We start from the raw sequence: 22535 nt of genomic DNA, 5'->3' as shown, positions 1-22535 counted from the left end.
TGACCTGATCCGGAAAGCGAGATCACGGATCAGGGAGCTGGCAGGTGAGGACTTGACATGCATTCATCTTCCCATTAAATTCGGCACGGGCCACCTCAAATTAACAATGTTTGAGAACGTCCTTCAGACGAACGAACTTTTACAACTAGCTTTGGACAGCTACACGGGCCAAATTACGATAGATCGGCCGGCCCACAAATTGTTTAATCAAGAATTTGTTTTCACCATCAAGTCAGTGCAGAGCAAGAGACCCCTCGATGCCCTGACCGTTTTCACTGACGCATCTGGAGCATCCCACAAGTCAGTGATGACTTGGCGGGATCCTCAAACTCAGCGGTGGGAGGCAGACATCACTGTGGTGGAAGGATCGCCACAAGTGGCTGAGTTAGATGCAGTCGTCCGGGCTTTTGAGAGGTTCTCTGAGCCATTCAATTTGGTAACTGATTCGGCATATGTAGCCGGTGTAGTGTCCAGAGCGGAGGGAGCAATCCTCCAGGACGTCTCGAATGTTCGTCTTTTCGAGCTACTCTCCAAAATTGTAAATTTAGTCTCCCACCGAGAGCAGCCCTTCTACGTAATGCACGTAAGGTCGCACACCGACTTGCCGGGGTTCATTGCGGAGGGCAACAGGCGCGCTGATGCCCTTGCCGCTCCTGTTCAGGTGGCCCCGCTCCCTGATCGCTTCGGTCAGGCCAAACTAAGCCACCAGCTGTTCCACCAAAACGCGCCTGGCCTTGTTCGCCAGTTCAATCTGACGCGCGAACAGGCCAAAGCTATCGTGGCGACATGTCCCCAGTGCCAGTCCCACCAGCTTCCATCATTGGGCCTGGGGGCAAATCCTAGAGGACTTTCGAGCTGTGAAGTGTGGCAAACAGATGTCACTCATGTTCCCTCCTTTGGCCGGTTGAGCTTTGTTCATGTCTCGATAGACACTTTCTCCGGCGCGGTATTCGCCTCCGCCCACACGGGGGAAAGAGCAGCGGATGTCGAAAAACACCTACTTCAGGCATTTGCTGTTCTGGGCATCCCTAGGCTGCTCAAAACTGATAATGGGCCTGCGTACAAGTCCAGGGAACTGCGCCAGTTCCTGCAGCAATGGGGAATAGAACATCGAACAGGCATCCCCTATTCCCCGACAGGCCAAGCCATGGTAGAGAGGGCTCACCAAAGCCTTAAGAAAACTTTAGAACACCAGAAATCCACCACAAAGGTAGAGCCCCCTCACATCAGACTCTCAAAGGCGATGTTCACTTTGAATTTTTTGAACTGTTCCTTTGAGAGCCTGAACCCGCCCATGGTTAGACACTTCGGGAGCCACAACGCGCTGCAACCTACAGCCAAGCCTCCGGTCCTCATCAAGGACCCGGAGACTTGGCAGACCCAAGGACCCTTTGACTTGGTGACCTGGGGGAGAGGGTACGCTTGCGTCCTCACTCCTTCTGGTCCCAAGTGGGTGCCCTCAAAGTGGGTTCGGCCTTTTGTGCCCAGGGAAGCGAAACACCGGGCGAAAGAGCAACAAGTCCGTGTCGCCAGTTGGAGGCGCCGAAGAAAGCCCCCTGACCCCCTTCTTCCGCCTATCTGTTTTTTATTCAGTGATGAGCCAGAACCATTCGAATATTTAGTTCACGTTTCTTAAAACCCAGTTCTCCTTCCCTGAATAAGTTAGTCCCCCCCATCCCCCCTTTCCTTTTTTTGTTGTTTGCGAAAGGGGGAGATGTGGTGGTGTGTGATGTAACGTTGTTTGATTTGGTCTGGTTCATCCTGAATAGTTTCCCCCTCTTTCCCTGGAAATCCCCAATTTCTTATCGTTATTTGTCTATCATGTTTCCCCTCCCCTATCCATCAGATGTGTCTTGTTGTCCCCACCCCTGGCCTTTGTCCATCACTCGGCAGCCCTGCCTTTCCTTCTAGAACCTTCTCCCCAGGGTGTCAAGTGATTGGGCAAGGGCAGGGACCCCTCCCCAGTTTTTTGCTGATTTGTTAGCCTCATGCGTTCATCAAACTATGTATCAGTTTTTTCATACCCTCATTTGCTGTCGTGTTGCCCCTCCCAGGCCCTCCCCCTTCCCTTATAAGCTGTCACTTGCCCTCAGTTCGGTGCTCAGTCCTTCTCCCTCCACCCTGCTTTTTCTCCCCCTTCGACCTTCCTCCAATAAACCTGCCAACCCTTCCTGAAGGCTGAGTCCTCCTTTCCTTGCCTGCGCCTCCCTGCGTCTGCCGCCCTCCTTTGCTCTCGCATCGTGGATCTCTTCGGGACCCATAGGCGCGATAGGAGCTCCGGGCTCCTCAAGCGCCCCTTCGCCGCTGATCGGGGCTGAACGTGAGCCGGGCAAACTCATCATCCCAGCACCGCAGCAACATTATAGCATATTATTCTAGCTGGATATTAGAATTTTTAACACCTTTCTAGTTCAGTCAGTAAAGGCTTTAAAAACGTGTTTAACCTTTAGCCTGTGACAAATATGGGGCTAATTAACATGCTTAAAGTTAAATTACAGTAGACTGCTAAAATCTCATTCCCTAAAGATACTATTGATTATCATTATTTTATCTTATATATCTCAAATGAATGTTCTCCTTGGCATTGATCTAGTCGTGTAAATTAATTAAATTAAGTATTGATGCACAGACATAAAGCAACTTTGAATTATATTTTTTCAGAAAAACATTATGTGATTACTAATATAACAAGTGAGTTATTTTTTCTTTTTTTAAAATTTTCTCTCATATTTAATATAACATGATCACCTTTCCTTTTCAGATGTTATTCAGCACCATGTATTGTGTTACAATAATTTGCATATAACTAAATGGCAATGTTTCAAAGCTAGTGTGTCCCATGTTACTGTTGATGACAGCAGCCAGATGACTAGTTTCAAATATGTTTCTAGGATGAGTTCTTTTTCTATGAGTGATAAGAATTCTGCTTTAATGTCACTGTAATAACCATAAAAGAAATAAAATTGTGTTGGAATCAGCAATGCAACTCTTGGTCAAATTATGAACTGCTCATTAAACTGCACATGTAAATATTTATTGTGTAAATAAATAGGTCATTTTTGTTCCCAAGTTTAAATCTAGTAACTCCATTTACAAATCTAGTAACTGTGTTTACAAATAAGAATATAGTATCTCCTTGGTATGTAGATTCCTGAGTTGCACATGAAAATACTAATTTGCATTTCCACTTTATTTGTATGCATGAAAGTTTAATTAAGAACATAATTTTAATTTTGAGACTTGAGGCTTCCATTTTGAAAATGTATTGCTACACCAGGCAAAACTGAGATAAATTTGAGGTACTGTGTCTAGATTAGACTTCTCTGGCTGAGAGAAAATGCTGCACATCAGTACTGCCTTTTAAAAATTAGCACAAAGAGGTATGAATTAACAAGGTTAACTACAAAATGCCAAGCTATAGAAATAAAGTTTAAATCCATGATTTTTAAATCTCACAATGCCTGTGAGCCCACACCTGGAACACTGTGTTCAGTTCTGGGCTCCTCAGTACAAGAGAGACATGGACATGCTGGAGAGTGTCTAGCAAAGAGCCACAAAGATGGTAAAGGGACAGGAGCACCCCTATGAGGAAAGGCTGAGAGAGCTTGGAGTATTTAGCCTGTAGAAGAGAAGGTCTTGGGGAGTCTTACCAATATCTGTAAATACCTGGGAGGAAGCTGCAAAGAGGACTTTTAGACTTACTAGACTTATGTTGCCCACTGAAAGTACCTTAGCAGTGGGTACAAACTGAATCACAGGAAGTTCCCTCTGAATACCAGGAAACTTTTTTATATTGCAAGAGTGACTGAGCACTGGCATAAATTGCCCAGAGACTTTCTTGAGTCTCCATCCTTGGAGTCACTCAAAAGCCATCTGGGCATGGTCCTGGGCAATGAGCTCTATGTGACCCTGCTAGAGTGGAGGCACTGGACCAGATGGCCTCAGAAAGTCCCTTCCCACCTCTACCACTCTGTGATTTTGTGAAACACGTAAACTTTGTGAACTACTACATGTTTTCTGCACAATACTATGGAATCTTAATGGCAGTTGAATCAATTAACATATAGATCCAACAATTTATCAACAGTGATTTATTGTATTGGGCAGTTAGACTTTAAGATTATTCTCTAAATGCAGTTTATTTTCTAAAACATTACTTATTTGATATTTTTTTATATCACAGCTCAACTTTCATTCTCCTTTTTACTTGGTAACACTTGGTACCCCTGTACAGACCATCTTTATTTTCTGGGACTCAACATGGGGTTTCACTTAAGCTCCTTATGTCCACATCCAAGACAATTTAGGGAGAATCACATGTAACTATCTAAATGTGGACAGAGACATTCATTCCCCATTGTTAGTTCTGCTACTACTATATTTACTGTGTTGTTTACACATTTTGGTTTACTTTTGTCTGCATGTCATTTAAGGTGGTGTTCCTGTTACAAGACAAAATCGGGTTTTTGGCAACTATGAAATCAAACACCGAGGTTTTTCAGAATGCAGAAGACAAAGTGTCATCTCTAAAATATGGAAGCCTGCTCATCGTGCACAGGTTAGTATAAAACACCATAAAAAAATTAAAATGTTATTTATCTTCAAAATGGAAAGAGTTTCAGGAATGTCAAACATTTGTTCATTGTCACATGATTTTGAATCAATGCTTATAAACACCTTGTTGTCACTGCTAATGAAAAGAATAAAACCAACTAGAATACATCTCTATATTTGTGTACCATATTTTTTTCACTTGAAAACATTTGGTAATACAAAATGTTAAAATATGTTCAGAAGGTAGTATAGTTACTTTAAATTATACTTAAAACACTCTTACAATATTTTTGATAGAATTCATTATGTCCAGCTGCCCAGCTGAGTCCCATTCAATCTGCATTTGATCCAGTACAAAAGATGAAAAACATCTCTAAATCTGAGGAAGGTATAGTAACACAACTCACTTCAGTTCTTTATTATACATAAAGTAGAATGACAGAATATACCCACTGTGTAACATGGCTTGTGTCTTTTAGCATCAGTGATTCTAAGTAAGAAAGTGTAATTCTATACAGCATTTTTTTTTCCTGTAAAGATAAGATATAGCATCATATAGCATGATATTAATGGTTTTATAAATGCATTACAACATATATTCAATTTTTATTCAATTCCTAGAGTTTTTTTAACTGTATGTGTCACATATAACTGTATGATGTGGACAGGTATTGCTCGGTATCATTACATATTTCCAAACTCAATAGTACCTACTCTGGTACTACTTGTAAGATAAATTAGTGTCCTTAATTATTTCCTTTTCTAACATATCATGTTTCTTGATTTTCCTACCTTTTTCTTCTTTAAAGTCAATTTTGTATTTCACAGACCTATGGTTATGAAAAAGAGCAGTTTATTTAAATGTTTATTCAAATGAGCCCTTCTCATTTGAAGATCCCCCTGCAATCTCTTCAGTTTCAGAAAGCACTGCTCAGTTTCTAGTGGCAGAAAAACTAGCAAATACGCCAATTGCAGAGGGTGAAATCCTGGCAGTCATGGACCATGTGAAGCCAGACAGACAGCTCTCACTGCTTAAAAGGGCTCTATGTCCAGGCAGGAGTACCCTTTCCATAGAAGAACAGAAGATTTTCCAGTCTCTGGATTGTCTGGATGAAAAGCTACAAAGTAAGTTGGATAATAAATATACTGCTATATCTGTTGATTAAATAACTTTATATTTTGTTGCCATCGATTTTTTGGATGAAACCAAGAATCCTGTAATAGAAATATTTTCTGTTGTTGCTGTTGTTGCTGTTGTTGTTGTTGTTTACTAAATGTATCAAACAGTGTATCAAAATCAGGAAACCCTTCTTTAAGTCAATGAAATTAATTTAAAATAATTATGAATTTTTCTATGTAAAGAATAACTCTAAATGTGATGGGAGGATATCTTCAGATACCTGTTGTTTGTAAGAGATGTTTGTCAAAGTTGTTCCGTCAAGGTGCATCGGGTCCATCAGCCTCACTTGGAAATCTGTTCCAAAGCTTATCCATCTTCATTTTTTTGCAATTTTTTTGCAAATTATTGCCCTCTATGTCATACAGTTTTGCAAATGTAGCCCTTTATAATGAATGGGCTTTTCATTTTCTTTCTTCTAATAGTTTAGAATGTTTCTCTTCTCCATGAATTCTGAAAGACTAGAAATAATAAATAAGGAGTTCTGACATTGCTGCAGATAAATATAAATGTATAAATGAATATTACTTGTGCAACCATTTAAAAATGGCATTCTTACCTAAGTGTTCTCTAACTTGTTCTTCCTTTATGCCAGGTGGATTTCTTACCTGCTTTATACTGGTGCTCTTTGTATGAACTCCCCAGCCACAGCTTCCATTTTGCTGAAGAATGTGGGGGAAAAGTCTGTACTTGTTCTTAATAATTTTTTCCCCTGTGATTAGTCAGCTAATGCTTTCTTTAGTCATCCTATGATCTTGCACTTGAAGAACAAACTTACTTCCTGAGTCTCTTGCTGCTTTAGGATTTGTTTTGACTGATGTGATCATACCGGTCTTCCATTGAAAATTCACATTAGTTTGGCATAGTTTTGGTATTTTGTGTGCTCCATCCTGTACTTGAAATCAGTGGGAACCTTATGACTTAGTCTCTTCTGCTTGGCTGATTGGCTTTTTATATGATTGGAATAACTGCTTGTCATTTGTGCTCTACATGGAATTGCCAGGTGTCTCCTGAATTTTACATTTTCCTTGCACTTTTTTCATATAAAATTTTAAATGCTAATTATTTGATTTATTAGAAATAAAATGCTTTCCAAATGTCCACTGATTTCACTTTACTATTCCACTGCTATTCCTTCTGGACTGCACTATTTATGATCAGTTTATCTAAGTTTACCCCCTTATTGACTGGAATCAAACTAAACCAGGGTTTATTAAACTTCTGCACACTATCTGTGTATTTCTACATTATATGGTGAATAGTCTCACTTTGAGGAAAAAAGCTTCAGTTTCCTATAGACTGCAACAATAGAATAAAAGATCTTTGCAGTTGTTTAGAAACTTTGTGCAGCTGTAGCTTACAATTCTTGCTCTGTGAAACAGTGGTTCAGAATTTCATTGTATCATAACCTGTGGTAAATGGAAATTTACCTTCCATTTGCCTGGAAGGTAAATTTCCATTTACCTTCCAGGCAAATGGAAATTTAAAAATCCATTTTTTACCAGGAAACTGTTTTAGTATGATGTGCTCAGGTTAAGAAAGTGGATATGAAAAGAGAAATATGAGCATATAAAAATTAAATTTCTGTGTAAGTAACAGAGAAACTACAAAGAAGGGAAAGGTGAATTCAGCAAAATATCTGGGAGCAACAACGCTGAATTTTTTGAAATGTGAAAAGGAAAACTGTAAGAAAAGTACATAGCAGTATGGAAGAAACAGTGAAAGAATCATAGGAATTAACAGATTGCAAATGAAGTAACTGTGAAAATTAGTGTAATACATACACGTACATATGTGTCTCAGAAATGTAATTAGCATGCCTAATTATTTGGGGATTAATACTGGTAGTAGGAAGCTGGGAAATTTTACAGGTAGACTTACATGTAAGTACTTGTAAGTAACTAAGTGTTGTAGGTATTCACACGTCGTACAAGTACATTGCTTTTCTAAGCTGTTATCTTTTTGCATCCCTTCTTTTGGCTTTGTTTTCACATGTTACCAAATTGAAAAATCGTGTAGCTTTATATTGGTCTTTTTAATGAATAGCAGTCAATCACTAGCCAATCTACATTTGGAATATTTGTTGCTGATGAGTAGATAGCATTCTTTTCTCTAGCTTTAGATGTCTTTATTGGTACTAAATTTTTTGTTCATATACTATTTAGATGCAAATTTTAAAAATAGAGGTATGGCCTATACTTCAGCAGCTGTTGGCAGGGGAAATAAAACCAGTGCTATTAAATTACATTTTCACAGCCTTCAGAAAGTTTTTAGCTGAATATTTGACTGTGAATCTTATTTTTATTGAAGTATTTTTTATTTGATATTCATTATATACTTTAATGCTTTTTTCAGATGTTCAAAAAGCCATTACCAGAAACCCATTTGCTTCACATGTTTTGCAGATAAGCAACCCTTAGTAAGTATTTAATTTAAATGTGTTTAGCTTTAATTTCTACAAACTAACCTTATGGCTTATTTTATTGTAAAAATATAATTGAAAATACTGATATCAATCTATTCAGCTGGCTTGCCCTATTTTCTGTTTATGTAAAAAAAACCCCAACAAACATGAACTTTATATTACTGTAAACAGGCTTTAACAGTTTATGTCAGACTGCCTCATCCTCTGGCTTCATTTCCATTTTGGTATTTGAAGACATTTGCTAAGTCCAGGAAGTCCCAAGAACTTCTAAGGAACAGTCATTTAGCAGGGTCCATTTGAAGTATATGTAACTCAGAAATAATTTGTAGTTCTTTGCAGTAAGGTCTTCCCTGAGCCTCCTTTTCTCCAGGCTGAACACCCCCAGCTCCCTCAGCTGCTCCTCACAGCACTTGTGCTCCAGAGCCTTCCCCAGCTCCGTTGCCCTTCCCTGGACACGCTCCAGCCCCTCAATGTCTCTCTTGCACTGAGGGGCCCAGAACTGAGCACAGCATTGGAGCTGTGGCCTCAGCAGTGCTGGCTACAGGGGGACGGTCACTGCCCTGCTCCTGCTGGCCACACCTGGCTGATCCAGGCCAGGATGCCATCGGCCTTCTTGGCACATTGCTGGTTCATGTTCAGCTGCCGTTGATGAACATCCCCAGGTCCTTTTCTAGTGAGCAATTTTCCAGCCACTGCCCCCAGCCTGTAGCACTGCCTGGGGTTGCAATGACTCAGGTGCAGGACCCAGCACTTGGCCTTGTTGAACCTCAACAGTTGGCATTGACCAACTTCTACCATTGATCCAGCCTGTCCAGATTTCCCTGCAGAGCCACCAGCAGATCAACACTCCAACCCAACTTGGTGTCAGCTGCAAAGTGACTGAGAGTGTATTCATCCCCTAATCCAGATCAGTGATAAAGAACTGGCCCCAGCACTGAGCCCTTGGGAAACCCACTTGTGACGGGTGCCAGCTGGATGTACCTCCAGGCACCACCACTTTCTGGGCTCAGCCAACTATTCAGTTTTTTAATCTCTGAGGAGTGTCGCAGACATCATTTTGTGAAAATCCTTTTCTTGGGATTTTTCCTTCTGAGAAGCTGAGAGGTCTCAGAAACAAAATGTAAACAATGGTTATCTGCTGTTGTGGAATGCAACAGGTGGATTTTTGATTGGCGCATCTTAGATGTTTATAATTAATGGCCAATCAAGGCCCAGCTGTCAGACAGAGTCTGAGGCAGCTGCCTTTTGTTATCATTCTTTTCTATTCTTAGCTTAACTAGCCTTCTGAGATGAAACTTCTCCTTCTATTCTTTAGTATAGTTTCAATGTAATATATATCATAAAATAATAAATCAAGCCTTCTGTAACATAGAGTCAGATCTACGTCTCTTCACTCATCCTAAGACCCCTGTGACCACCGTCACAGAGGAGTGCATCCATTCATACCATAAGCAGCCAGTTTTCTAGGAGACTGCTGTGGGGAACTGTGCCAAAGTCTTTACTGAAGTCCAGATAAAGAATATGCACAGCCTTTCCTGCATCCACTAAGTGGGTCACCTGGTCATAGAAGGAGATCAGGTTGGTCAAAGAGGACCTGTCTTTCCTATACCCATGCTGGCTGGGCCTGATACCCTCATGGTCCTGTACATGCTGTGTGATCACACTCAAGATGATCTGCTTCGCATACTGCATATACTTTACTGGATAAGCTGTTACCAAAAATGTTAAAGAAAATGTTCTTTATTCATAAGGCTTTTACAACTCCCTGAATTTGAGACTGAAACACCCCAGGAAGTATCCCAGCTCCTAAATTCAAAATGATTGCTCGGTTTTGAAGTGAGACTCTGAAAAGACAACTGTGCATCAGTGCCTTTCTTCTTATGAATCTCAGTAATAGGTGTGACTTGGAAGCTCAACTTCCTTTCTTCTGCCTCCTATATTATAAATTTAGTTGTTTACAGCTAAACAACTTTTGTTTTTAAATTTTTTTTTAATTTTGTTTTTTTCTGCACAGTTACCTTTATTGGATCTAAGTGTGTTTTAATAATGCATTTTTGAACTCTGGTCCTTCATGGTCTGCCCAACATTAAAAATAAAAAAAAAAAAAACAAAGCTGTTTTCCTCACCAATGCATTTCCATGGCTTTCAGTAGACAGAATCCTTTCTTGGCTGACTGGTCTGCAACAAAGCTTTCTCCCACTAATTCATCTACAATATTTTTATTTCATGAATACGATACAAACACTAGATATTGCTCAGTCTGTCCAGTCTCTGGAACTTCAAGTTCTCTGATGGACATTTAAGACCCTCCTTTCACTACAAGTATATACTTACACATTGAAACAGGTGTCCAGCTATAGATATACATTCAAATCTCAGCCACTGGTTTGGAATTCTTCTTGATGATAACAATGAACTGTCATATAAGCATCCAGCTGCAGAAAAAGTACAGATGAATGAGATCAAATCTACTGGGAGAAACAATGGGGTTTTAAATTTTTACTTCACCAAGAGAACAACCTGTTTCAGCTCTCCTCGTTTCAGAGCACCCAGATAAAATATGGATATTTACACAGTAATTTCTGTGAAGGACCTTGTACTCTGTAATACCAACCTCTAAATCCAGATGAAGGTATGTAGTTTTTTATAGAATGGAAAATAGATCACATGATACCATCAAATTATACTTCTTGAATGTTATACATAATCACATTTCTGTTTATATACATGCATATCTCACTATATTCTGTTTTATTATAGAGTATTCAGCAATGCCTGTCCTCCCCTTGGGTGAGCCCTGCAATAGCCTCACAGCAGTACCAGAGTACTTCCAGCTGGCAACCCACTGCAATTGTACAGGAGACACTGACAGTATCTGCTACAGGATCTTGTGGCTTTATGTACTTTATATGCAGTGTGTATAATGTTTGAAAATACAAAATTAGCAACAAAATTAAGAAGAAAGCAGAAACTCAAATAATGAATGTCAATTGACTGGTAAGCATTTTTAGGATAACTCAGTCTATTTTATTCTGCACTTTATTGTAAAATCAATTTAAAAAAACCCATCAGAATTGTTATGTTAGTTCTGGATTAAAGACCTTTTGTTAACAAGCATGATACTTCAATTTGTGAAGTTAATTGCTAAGAAACGGTAAGTTTTTAACTTCTTGTTCACTTCCTCTGCTGTTTCAATAAAAAGTAATAAAAAGATAAACATTCATAGAATCATAAAATCACAAAACTATTTCAGTTGGAAGATCATTGAGTTCATCAACCTGACACTGCAGTGTTTGCCACTAAACCAAGTACTCAGGCACCACATCCTCATCTCTTTTTTTTTTGTTAAACAAGCAGTTGTTCATACCTACACAGTAACAATTGTCTCGGGGGTTAAGCTCTCCTGTACTTCCACCAGAGCTGTGCCTGATCCCCACACAGTGTTTCTGCTAGTCTTTGAAACAAAGTGTATGGAAGCCTAGGAGAGCCTTATTTCAGGGGTGGACTCAGTGCCATAAGAGTGCAACCACAGGAACATCTCCCCCCATTTAGAGACTGGTATTCTATAAATGGAATGCATCTTCCCAAAAGAAGATCTTAAATGATCATTTGGCAAAAGTATTTTAAAAACTTGGTTGTTCCCCATCATACCAAGGTCATCATATCATTGTCTTTAAAAAGTGCTGCCATTGCTTAGGAAGGAACCAGCCTTCAAGAAAAAGAGAAGAGGAAAACATGTGCCCATCTTAACAATGGACAGTTTCTCAGGGTTTAGAGCTACCTGCTGGTGCATTGTGTCAGCCAAGACTAAGGTGAACTACATATAGCAAATAGCAGCTTAAATTTTACAAAGAAGGTTTAGGGAAAGATTGAGTCTTTCAAGAAAATATTTTGAAAACTGGAATAATAAATAATAAATAACCTTTCTCCTCTAGCTAGGCATTACTACATCTTTAGAGGAAAAATCTGGCTTAAAGGGGACGTCAGTCTGGAGACTGTTAAGATAAACTGTATTTAAACATCAAAATTGCAGAAACTTGGTTTCTTATGACTGCTGTTGCCATCTGCTCTGATAGTTCTGCCAGAAAAGGGAAAATGTAGCTGAAGTCCACATGCCTAAAGGATTTTGATGTGTGTCAGTACTTACTTGGTCTTTGGTCTCAAATAAATGTAGAATTCCCAGCAAAAGGCATGAAACAAACTAACAAGGGGCATTTTGAGTTGGACTCAAAATTGGTTGCCCTGAAATACTGAGCCCTTACATCTCTGTTTGTCAGCAGTCCCCTGTGACATTCCAGTATGGTGAGGATTTTATATTTAAATAGCGGGGGAAGGTTTCCCAACAGAGATTAAGAGAGAGGAAAGCAAATAATCCAAATACCAGAGGCCATGGTAGTGCTAGTCAGCAAGCCAGAGCAGCAGCTTAACCAGGTCTCTACTCCTGGGTGGCAGTTTAGGTGGCAAAAGTAAAGCCCATGAGTCAACTTCCTCAATTACCTGAAGATATTCTTTCAAAAGCAGGTGCCTGCATTTACATTTCCAGGAAAGTAATTTCAAATTAGTTTTTTGATTTAGCATTACAGACTTCAACTAAGGTAATATTACCTTCAATAATGTAATAACCTTGTTTCTGAGGTCACTTTGGCTCTTATGACAACAGTGAAGTATAATTTTTGTTTAGGGGTCTAAATAGGGTGACCCTTGGGCATCAGAAATGTGCACTATGAGAGTGGGCCCAGGGGCAGCAGCTGGATTCTGAGCACTTGTGAAAAACCAGAGCAGAGCCTCATGAGGGTGTCATTGACAAACAGCCTCCTGAGTGCAGACATGTCCAGGAGAACGCTAGGGTTAGAAGAAATGGGCTAATTTTATGCCCCATCAGGGCTTAAGAGGGTGTAAAAGCACCCCTACCCTAACAAGGTTCACCTTTTCCTCTATCACCTGTGTAGCAGCCTCCAATGCTGCCAGGAAGAAAATTATCTACCTCTATATCTGGGAGGGCACCACAGCAAATTGCCACCGTCCACTCCAGCAACTGCATCTAGGCTCTAGGATGGCAGGAGCCAATGTACCTGAGGCCTGCCATTGGCACTGGAGGCAGAAGTGACAGGCGTGACAGTGCCGTGGATGTGAGGGATAGGTGCAGCTACAGACACATGGGGACTATGACAAATCCTCAGCACTGACAGGCACAGCAAGACAGGGACTGGCTGGGCTGCAGCTGGACGTGCCACAGCAGCCTGGGAGTTCTGAACAAGGCTCTGGTTCTCCTTTCTCTTCTGGAACTTCCCGCCAGCCATGGTCATTAGACTGCAGGGTCCTTGCCTATGCTCATTGATAAGCACTAAGCTCTTGGCAGGGGCAAGAGCTGCAGCAGTAAAGGGTGGGAAGAAGGGGACTGGGAGAAGTCAGAGATCCTCCTCCTCCAGCCATTGCTCATGGTCAATTTGCTTTCATGGGGAAAAAAGTATTTTTTTTAGCTACCAGATTCACGGGCTAAAAGAACTGCAGCCCTGTGAAGGGGGAAGGCCTTTGCAGAACTACTACTGACACCTGTAAATGATGTTTCAAGCATTTTGAACACTCTGTTTTGCAGGCAAAACAGGCACAAGTAAACCCTTTTGACAGTGTTTTGGGGCAGCCAATGTGTGTGTAAAATTGCAGCAGTGAACACTACTGTGCTATACCACAGGCTGCTAGGAGGGTGCATCAAATCATTTGAGACAAAAGGGCTACCTCAAAATATGCATTTGCCTGTGTTAGGCCAGTATAGAGTACACAAGTCTTGAGCTGTGTGACAGCATCTTTGGTAAAGCCCCTGTTGGGAGGAGAACCTGACTGATACTGTCAAATTCTCCAGACACAACAGGAATGACAATAAACAATACAAATTGAACCAGAAACGAGTGGGCAGAGTGCCATCTAAAACATGGTCAGTGGTGTGTGGGAATGACCAGACTTCTCACTAAATACACTAAAACACATCTGCTCCATCAAGGAGACAGAAGGTGTCATAGCCTTTTTTCATCCTCATCATAATATTCATAATCATCTGGCTCATAATGATTCCTTCTCTAATACCATTGCTTTTATAAGAGAGAATTCACTCAAACTGAATTTGACCCCCTATAACTAGAGATGGCTCCACAATATTTTTGGAACTGTATTTCAAATCATAGCTACACAATTCCTTCAATAGTGACTATAAATCCCAAACCAGCAACAATGGTAGCAGTGATCCAGGGTGACCGAAGTGTCCATGGGTGACAGGAATCTACATATAACATTTCTATTATTGTATTTATTAATTTTGTTCTTTTTTTGAGAAGGAAGCAATTGGTTAACATTGTTATTTAGTCTGTATCCAGTAGTTTGTGCTCTATCAGAGAAACAAAAACAAAAAGAAAAAAAGAAGGAAAGAAAAATGGAAAGGAGGAAGAAAAATTTAAAAAAGAAAGGAAAGGAAAGGAAAGGAAAGGAAAGGAAAGGAAAGGAAAGGAAAGGAAAGGAAAGGAAAGGAAAGGAAAGGAAAGGAAAGGAAAGGAAAGGAAAGGAAAGGAAAGGAAAGGAAAGGAAAGGAAAGGAAAGGAAAGGAAAGGAAAGGAAAGGAAAGGAGAAAGGTTAATTTCTATGCTTTTTATTCCATTTTCAGCAATGTTTTTATTTGATCTTACTTGTGCCATGATAAGACTCTAAAAGATGCTGAATCTCTTGCAGGTTGTGCCATCCTGCAGTTAGGTAAAAATGCCAGTAGAATGGACCACTATCTGTTATTGAATGATCATTTAAGTGTGTTACCATTAGGCAAACTGAAAAAGTGAAAACATATATTTCTAAAAAAGGAAATGCTGATGAAGTAATTCATATTCAGATTTTTCATCAAAGAAAAAAACAAAGTTCAAATATTTCAATTTAAAAGATTGACTTTTCAATTCAAAATAAGATTTTAAGACTAGCTTAATAAGATTAGTCAAAAGCTATGTGAAGTGTTTTGTTTAATGTTGACTTAAAAATTTGGTCATTTCTTGCCCATGGAAATTATTTCCCTTTCTGATTTTTCAGTTTGGCTGTCTAATAAAAAGCAAAACTTACACAATCTGTTCAAGAGGTCTGAACTCTGTTCTCAGCTGTAGGCAAAGGGTTTGGCACTGGGGAACACAGCCTTCAGAGGTCGTTCGGTCAGAGTGCTGGTGTTATTCTCTGGTGATTATTCACAGGGCAGCACTGATTTCTGTGTTGTCCAGTCAGCACATGCCCACGGTCCTCCTTTGGAGAACAAAGCTATGTGGGGATATGGGGGTAGGATGGTATTTACACAGACCTGTCATGATATTGTTCTTAAGAGCAGGCAGAACTAGAGAGACAGAACACAGGGTGCTAAGGGTGAACCTCTTTCCCTTCCTGTAGAGTGTCCTACCAAAGACAAGAGGTGACTTGGCTGGCAGGTTGTGCATTTAGGTTAATTGTTTAATAACCTACATTTGATGGAGCCAATGAGTGAGCTTGGGATTTCCTAGACAGCTTCTAAGCCAGTAAAAAATTAGTAAGTCTTTCCCCATTTTCTTGGATTGTTAGAAAGCTGGATGAAAATGTGAAAGCAATTATGTCCTTCAGAGCTCTTCAGATGACTGTGCCATCCACACCCTGTGACTAAGTCCTTCTCTCTGTCTGTCTGAGATTGTCAGAGGGGATAGTTCTTTCTTTCTGAAGCAGAATGTGCTGTAAGGTCTTCTGGTATGGCAGAGGCTTCATGCACACAATTGTGCCTTTGCAGACAGAACTAAACCTTCCAACTCAGTGATCTTATTACAGATATGTGTATTTGTTTTATAGAGGCACACAGATATATAGGGTATGCATAAACAAATTAGTTTTCTTAGTAATGAGCACTGCTTCTGACAGTGCTTTTTTCTTTTGTTTTTAGGATGTGGCACACTATAATGCATGCTTCTGTGCTGTTACTGCAAAAAATATCCTGCTGCAAGCAGGGGTATTTGTCTTCTTTCAAGGGGGGGTTGTAGACCAAATATGGCCCAGGCCTGTTTGATAGTTCTCTCGTAAATGAAATGATGACAATCCTCTTATGACTAGGAAACATTCCAGAGCCAGAGTGTAGGGTTACACAATGGTACAGTGTCTTGCCCCTGATTTATAATTTGAGAAGCAGATTGTGTTCAGACAGAATGTGAGTTGAACAATGAGGTTTCTAGTCCTGATCTCATTAACAGAGATTTATACCAAGAGGCTATTGTATCTTGTTCTTTTGCTTTGCCATGCCAGCAAACATTCATAAGGTTATTTAAAAAAGAAAGCTTCTGTCACACAGTTAGGTCAGAAAGTTCTCAGGAAAATAGCTAGTCACATACAGAGTGGTCTAAATCTGCACTTAGCTAAGCTTCTGAGCCTTAATAAGTCTCAGAATGATTATTTGAAACATCATACTCAAGCTTATTACATGTAAAGATTTCTGGAGACATGGCTTAAAATGCCTTTTCACATATTTATGTTTGTTCATGGTTGAGTTGCTCTAAAATAACTAATATTTGCAAATCATCCATAATTACCCAAAAAATGTTCTTCCAGTGCAGAAGAACCAACAGAAGGTGAAATAACAATAAACTCTTGAGTGCTACTTTCCCTCCTGCTGCCCCAGAGGCTCTGTACTGAGAACCTGCTCTTTGTTGACAGCCAACCAGTCATTGTGCATCCAGAAGAAGATGTACAGCACATTAATTAATACTTCAGTAATGCTGCCAGGCAATTTGGCTTGATCACCAATAGAAAGAAAATTGAGGTTCTTTTCCACACTCACCGTGGTAGAAAATAGACTGACCTGTCTGTATGTGCTCACAATGCAGCTCTGCAGCCTGCAGACCAACTCTGCTCAGAGAACCTCGGCAGGAGGCTGTCTTGGAGTGTCACAGCAAGACATGAAGTCATGCAGAGCACAGCAAAATCCAGCATGGCTCTTAAAAGATTAAAGGGCACTGTATCTGGAATACAGGAGGCATCTGGCTTCAAAGTGCCACACAGCTGTCATCACCACTTTCTCGTACTCATGTGAAACATGGACAGCTTATCATTATCACGGCATGTGACTTCCCAATTTCACCTGCACTGACTACTGTGCTGTTGCTGGTATAAATAAGCACACAGCTCTATTAGCCTGTTATTCAAGGTCCTGTCAAATATCAAGTGCTGTAGTAATACTCTCGTGAGCTGTGTTCTCCCAGACGGCTGATGCACATGTCAGATGAGAGGCCCCTCAACCCCAAATTTGATGGCAGTTTCCACATATTAAGCACCTGAGAGCAGGTGAGGAGACAGGGCAGCAAAAACTTGTCAGGCAAACCTTCAGACTGTAGCCAGCTGCACATCACAGAAAACTGCTGCTAAATAGCATCTCCTGTTGCAAAGAACATGGATTGGCCAGACTGCAGGTAGAGAAACACTCTGCAGTACAGGGGCACAGGGGACAGTGGATGTTGTACAGATTGACAGCACACCTTTGGTGGGTTCAGTTTGTGACAATAGGACCCAGTAAAGGCACAACAGCTGAGTCTTTGCATGTTGAATGAACAGCAACAGTCATCCTTAAATCTTGTGGTGGATCTGTAGCTAGACCTTCCGTTTGGTCTCCTCTGCCTGAACTCCCAGTAGTGTTTAAATGAAATTATACAACATCCTCCCATCAACTCCTGGCCTCAGTGTGACAGAAGAATTGCACAGAATTTTTCACCTTAATTTTTCCAACACATTTTGAAATGGATTAAGGTGATCTTTGCTTCCTATCCTGTACCTTTGCTCTCTGGTAAGCCTGGGGAAATAGGAACATGTTGCTCAGTTTTTTCTGTGCCTTTCAATATTTTGCATGTTTTTTCAGAAGAGTTCAGACTGCACTGCAATAGCAGCTTGCTATTGCAAGTCTGTCTTGCTAATGACTTGTCACTGAATGCCAGACAGGCCAAATTTGAAATAATTAGGATAGGAATGAATTACATTTTCTAGGCAATATGTGAATGATAAGCTTTAACTAACTTTGGCAGTCTTCTGCTTAGTCCATACCTTTTTTCCTTTGGCTGAATGCTTGGTGTTAAGGGATAGAAAAAGGTGAACTTTTCCTTCTTTTTTTTTCTCCAAATGTTTTAGCTATTCTTTATCTCCTACAAAAGCCACACTTCCCATAAATCTTACTTTCTAGAAAGAAAGTTCTCCTTTACAAGTTTCCTATCCAAGTGCAATTGATTTCTAGCATTTATGCTTACTCTATTACAAAGAGCTGGAGAGACAATCTCGACAGTTTGCTTTATTCCAGTTATTAAAGCCCTGTCAAAGGGCAATGATCTGACAAGGCAGTGCTTAAAGCAATGAATCCTATGTTAAATCTTCACAACAAAAAGTTTTCAATTGCCTTCTGTGTTTATCTCCTTAGTCTCATCGCCATTCACACCCAATGCAGTGCTTGCAGCAGGATCACCCAGCCTCCCCTCTGAAAACTGCCCTTTCCAGGTTTCTGGGGACCTAGCACCAGAGCAAGAAAAGCAGGGCTGAGGTCAAACAGGAGAACTCTAGGAGAAAGCTTCTGTCCTCAGCTTTGGAGACAAGCTCCACAATGAGTCTTCTTAAATCATATTTTGTATTCACACACTCAGTCAATATGAAAAGACACACATTATTAGATCCCCATACTTTGATTTTGAAAAAAGGTAAACTTGACAGAAAGGGTTCTACTGGTAAGAGCAAACCATTATGGCAAACTCACTGTCTGAGGATTAGACCCCTCCACAATAGGCTACCAGGGCCAGCTCCTCCACCCCTTACCTTGCTCTGAAATGTGTGTTCCCCATTAGCTGCATTTGTTACATGTACTCTGTGGGTACCTCATTTTTCAGAGTACTCAGGGACAAGTAGATTTGGAGTCTCAAATGCCTTGAACCAATGACTGATGCCCAGGTACTCTGTTAACTCAAGATAGTAGCATTTCTGTTCATGGGTGAGAATGTGTCCTTACCTTATGTATCCTCTTAAGGTACACGAATGTCATTCTGAATCTTCCAGAGGCTAATACCCTTTGGAGAACTAAATCATTAGCCCTGGCTTCTAGTCACTCTGAGACAGATAGATAGATAGATAGATAGATAGATAGATAGATAGATAGACCAATAGTCATAGCAGTTTTGCTGCCTCATTATGTCAATGAATTAGGACAGAGAAGAGGAATATAAAATACTTCTCCAACCCTGCTGAGGTTACATTATTCTATAAATGAATATCTGTGTCCTGAGTCTCCTGCTTTTGCAATGGTCCAACCACATGGTCCAGTCTCGGCGCCGTTGAACCCCTATTAGGTCCCTTGTTCACAAGCTCTGATAGCTCATGTTAAAATCACAGGATCATTAGGTTAGAAAAAACCCCTTAAGATTCCTGAGTCAAACCACTGAGTCACTTAAGGTGTCACAGACCTGATCTGTCCATCCTCCCCTGCTCTGGAGATGTGCATCCCCATGGCTCAGCTGAACTTCACAACCCCAAAACAAGTTAATGAACACCCAGGGCTGGGACCTGAAACGCCTCAGGGCTCTGACTCATGAGCCTTGTCATGGACAGCACTGGAAGTAAAACAAGTGTTTTCCAGGCTATCCTCAAGGGCTGTTACATAGGGGACATTCAAAGAAGAAATATTGGTTAGAGAATACATACTTGCAAAAGGGAGACCCCCTGTATGCTCAGTACTCAGCCACCTTTCCTGTTTTCAGGGATCTGGTAGATGTTTTATGCACTTCTGGCCATGAGCACATGATAGGAAAGGAGAGGAAATGGCACTATAACAATAAACACTACACAGGGACCATTTCCAACAAGGAAACTGCTCCTGGCACTGCACAGTGGCTGCACAGATACATATATGCTGGCTACACAGATTAATACCTCTGGGATTTATGACTGCAGCTAAAATACTAAAATATTCCTGTTTTCTTCTCAGTTTAGGCCTATTTTTTTTCTGTTTGTGTCATTAAATCCACTGCCGTATCAATACTAAAGGAAAATGGTTGCAGGGCCAGAAGCTTCTGGATCCAAGCTTTGGCAGGCTGCAGAGGAGAAGAGGAAAGGGAAAAGAGTTTCAAACTCAGGTAACTATGGCATTACCACTCCCAGAAGACCCTGCAGCAAGGTACAAAGCTTGCCAAAAGCCATTTGGGTACACATGGTAATTTGAACAGCAAGATCTCCTGAACTGTCTCCAGCACAGCTGTGGTCTAAGTGTATTACTTTTTTGACCATATAGGTACAATGCAACTGCCCTTTGTGCATATGAGTTGGAGAGAGCATATTGCCCCTAGTTTTGTTTTACTTTTTATCAACACTTTAGCAGACTCAGTCTCATCTCTTCTTTCACCTAAGAATGCTGTGGGGTACATGTCTTTTGAGAGATTCTGTACAGCTATCAGAAAATCAAAAAACCATGGAATAGTTTGGATTGGAAGGAGCCTTAAAAACCACCTAGCACCAAACCTCCTGCCATGGGCAGGAAACCTTCCACTAGACCAGGTTACTCAGAGCCCCATCCCAAGTGGCATTTGATACTTCCAGGGATGGGGAGTCCACAACCACTCTGGACAACCTGTGCAAGTGCCTCACCACCATCACAGTAGAGAATATTTTTCCTAATGTTTAATCTAAACATTGCACTCCTTCAGCTTAAGGACATTTCTTTTTTTCTTATGGCTGCCTATGGCTGCATAGCCTTGTGAAAAGTTCCTCTCCAGACAGCTTGTAAGTCTCCATAGTTTGCATTATAGCAACCCAAATGATGAGAACATCATCAGGATAAGCTTTGCCTGAATATCATGCAGAAAATTGTGCTGAAATTGTTTTGAGAGTGGCTCATTTCCATTCCTCATCTGATATAAAAAACTGTTGAGACCAGTTCTAAGTTGTTCTGAATCTGTCATTAATGGAGGAACAGAGACCCCACACAAAAGAAAAACATCCTTTCAACCCAACACCAGCACAGCATGAAGAACACCTAACGGCTCTATTTTCTGAGGTCTTGTCATCTGAGCTCAGTTTTTCCAAGAGAAGTACATACTAAAATCCTTTCATCTATCTTTTCAAGTGGCCTTTGTTGGCTAGTAGGATTTGCACAAACAGGCAGCTCCACCAAAACATATTTCAAGTTTCCTATTGGTCATACCAAAGATTGGTAAATTAAACTGTAAACAAGACAAAATATCTTGATTTAAAGTTTCAATGAAGGAGATCATCATGAGACACTACATCCAATTTGTGTAAGTACGATTATATTCTAAAACAGTCAGATAAAATAGATCAGACCCTATTTGAGCAGTCAGATGTCTCTACTAATTCAGCATGCTGATAGCTCAGAATCTGTTACGGGTTTTTTAAACATTGGGGATGTGTACCACATGGAGGGGAGCATTATGAAAGCTACTTTTCAATATTCTTATATTATTATATCAAGATATATAATAAGTATTATAGTATATATATACTAAATTATGTATCTATTATATATATTATTATATGTTGCTGAAAATATGATTGCACACTTACATGGGGTCTTCTGCAAAATGGGAAGCCAAGGAAAAGCTTGAGTTTTGTGGCTTGCTTCAGGGAGCTAAGAATATAGAAAACATAGGAAGACACTTTTCTTTTGAATGTAGAAGCAAGATGATTCTGAAAAGTGGGACTATTCTCTGCAAAATACTTTAATTTGGATTTTGTGCTATTGATAAAAATCCAAATTCAAAACAAATATGTTGCAATTAAATCCTTATCAGAAGCACTTATTTTATTCTATTTTTCTTCTTAATTTTGAAAGGAGAGAAGGTGAAATAAAGTATTCAATATACTGAGATGAATAATTATTCGTACAACATTATAATAGTCCAAGTTAGGGACAGGGTCCAAAGTTCCCACTCATTTTAAGGAAACATTTTTTTGAAAGATTTTTAAATCTCAGGTATGATTTATTAACCAAGCACAAAAGCATTTAAATGGCACCCAAAAAGAGCAATAAATGCACAGAGCACATTGCAGCAAATTGAGGTGAATCCAACAGTCCAATGACAATGCTTAGTTCAGTTTCTAAATACCAAAGTATAAATGCTTTATAGAAATTTTGCAGAAAACACTTTAAAAGACAATATAACTCTCAGAATCATACAGATTTTCTCAGTCAAAATTCTTGTTCAGTGATACATAGCTGTCAGGTATGTTACCCTTCTCCTGAGAGCTGACAACAAACACACAGCTTTGTGGCAGCCCTGAACAGTCCTATCAATTTAGCTTGGCCCTGCATACAACATCTGGCCCATAATTAATTCAGCATTTTAAAATCCTTCTGGCACTATAAAA

General features: G+C 40.1%; 1 protein-coding gene across 1 annotated transcript in view; it reads left to right on the top strand.

The window, feature by feature from the left end:
• Positions 1-11362, top strand: part of CEP126 (centrosomal protein 126) — a 45708-nt gene extending 34346 nt beyond the window's left edge. Inside the window, exons 7-11 of the mRNA XM_036389247.1 lie at positions 4434-4558; positions 4852-4942; positions 5470-5679; positions 8087-8150; positions 10917-11362. Coding sequence (XP_036245140.1) covers positions 4434-4558; positions 4852-4942; positions 5470-5679; positions 8087-8150; position 10917 — 491 coding nt within the window. The 3' untranslated portion in view covers positions 10918-11362. The remainder of the gene's footprint in view (positions 1-4433; positions 4559-4851; positions 4943-5469; positions 5680-8086; positions 8151-10916) is intronic.
• Positions 11363-22535: the final 11173 nt, after the last annotated feature.

This window comes from Molothrus ater, chromosome 2 (assembly GCF_012460135.2).
Source record: "Molothrus ater isolate BHLD 08-10-18 breed brown headed cowbird chromosome 2, BPBGC_Mater_1.1, whole genome shotgun sequence".
NCBI lineage: Eukaryota > Metazoa > Chordata > Aves > Passeriformes > Icteridae > Molothrus > Molothrus ater.
The sequence above is the reverse complement of the archived record's forward strand: the minus strand, read 5'-3'. Positions and strand labels throughout refer to the sequence as shown.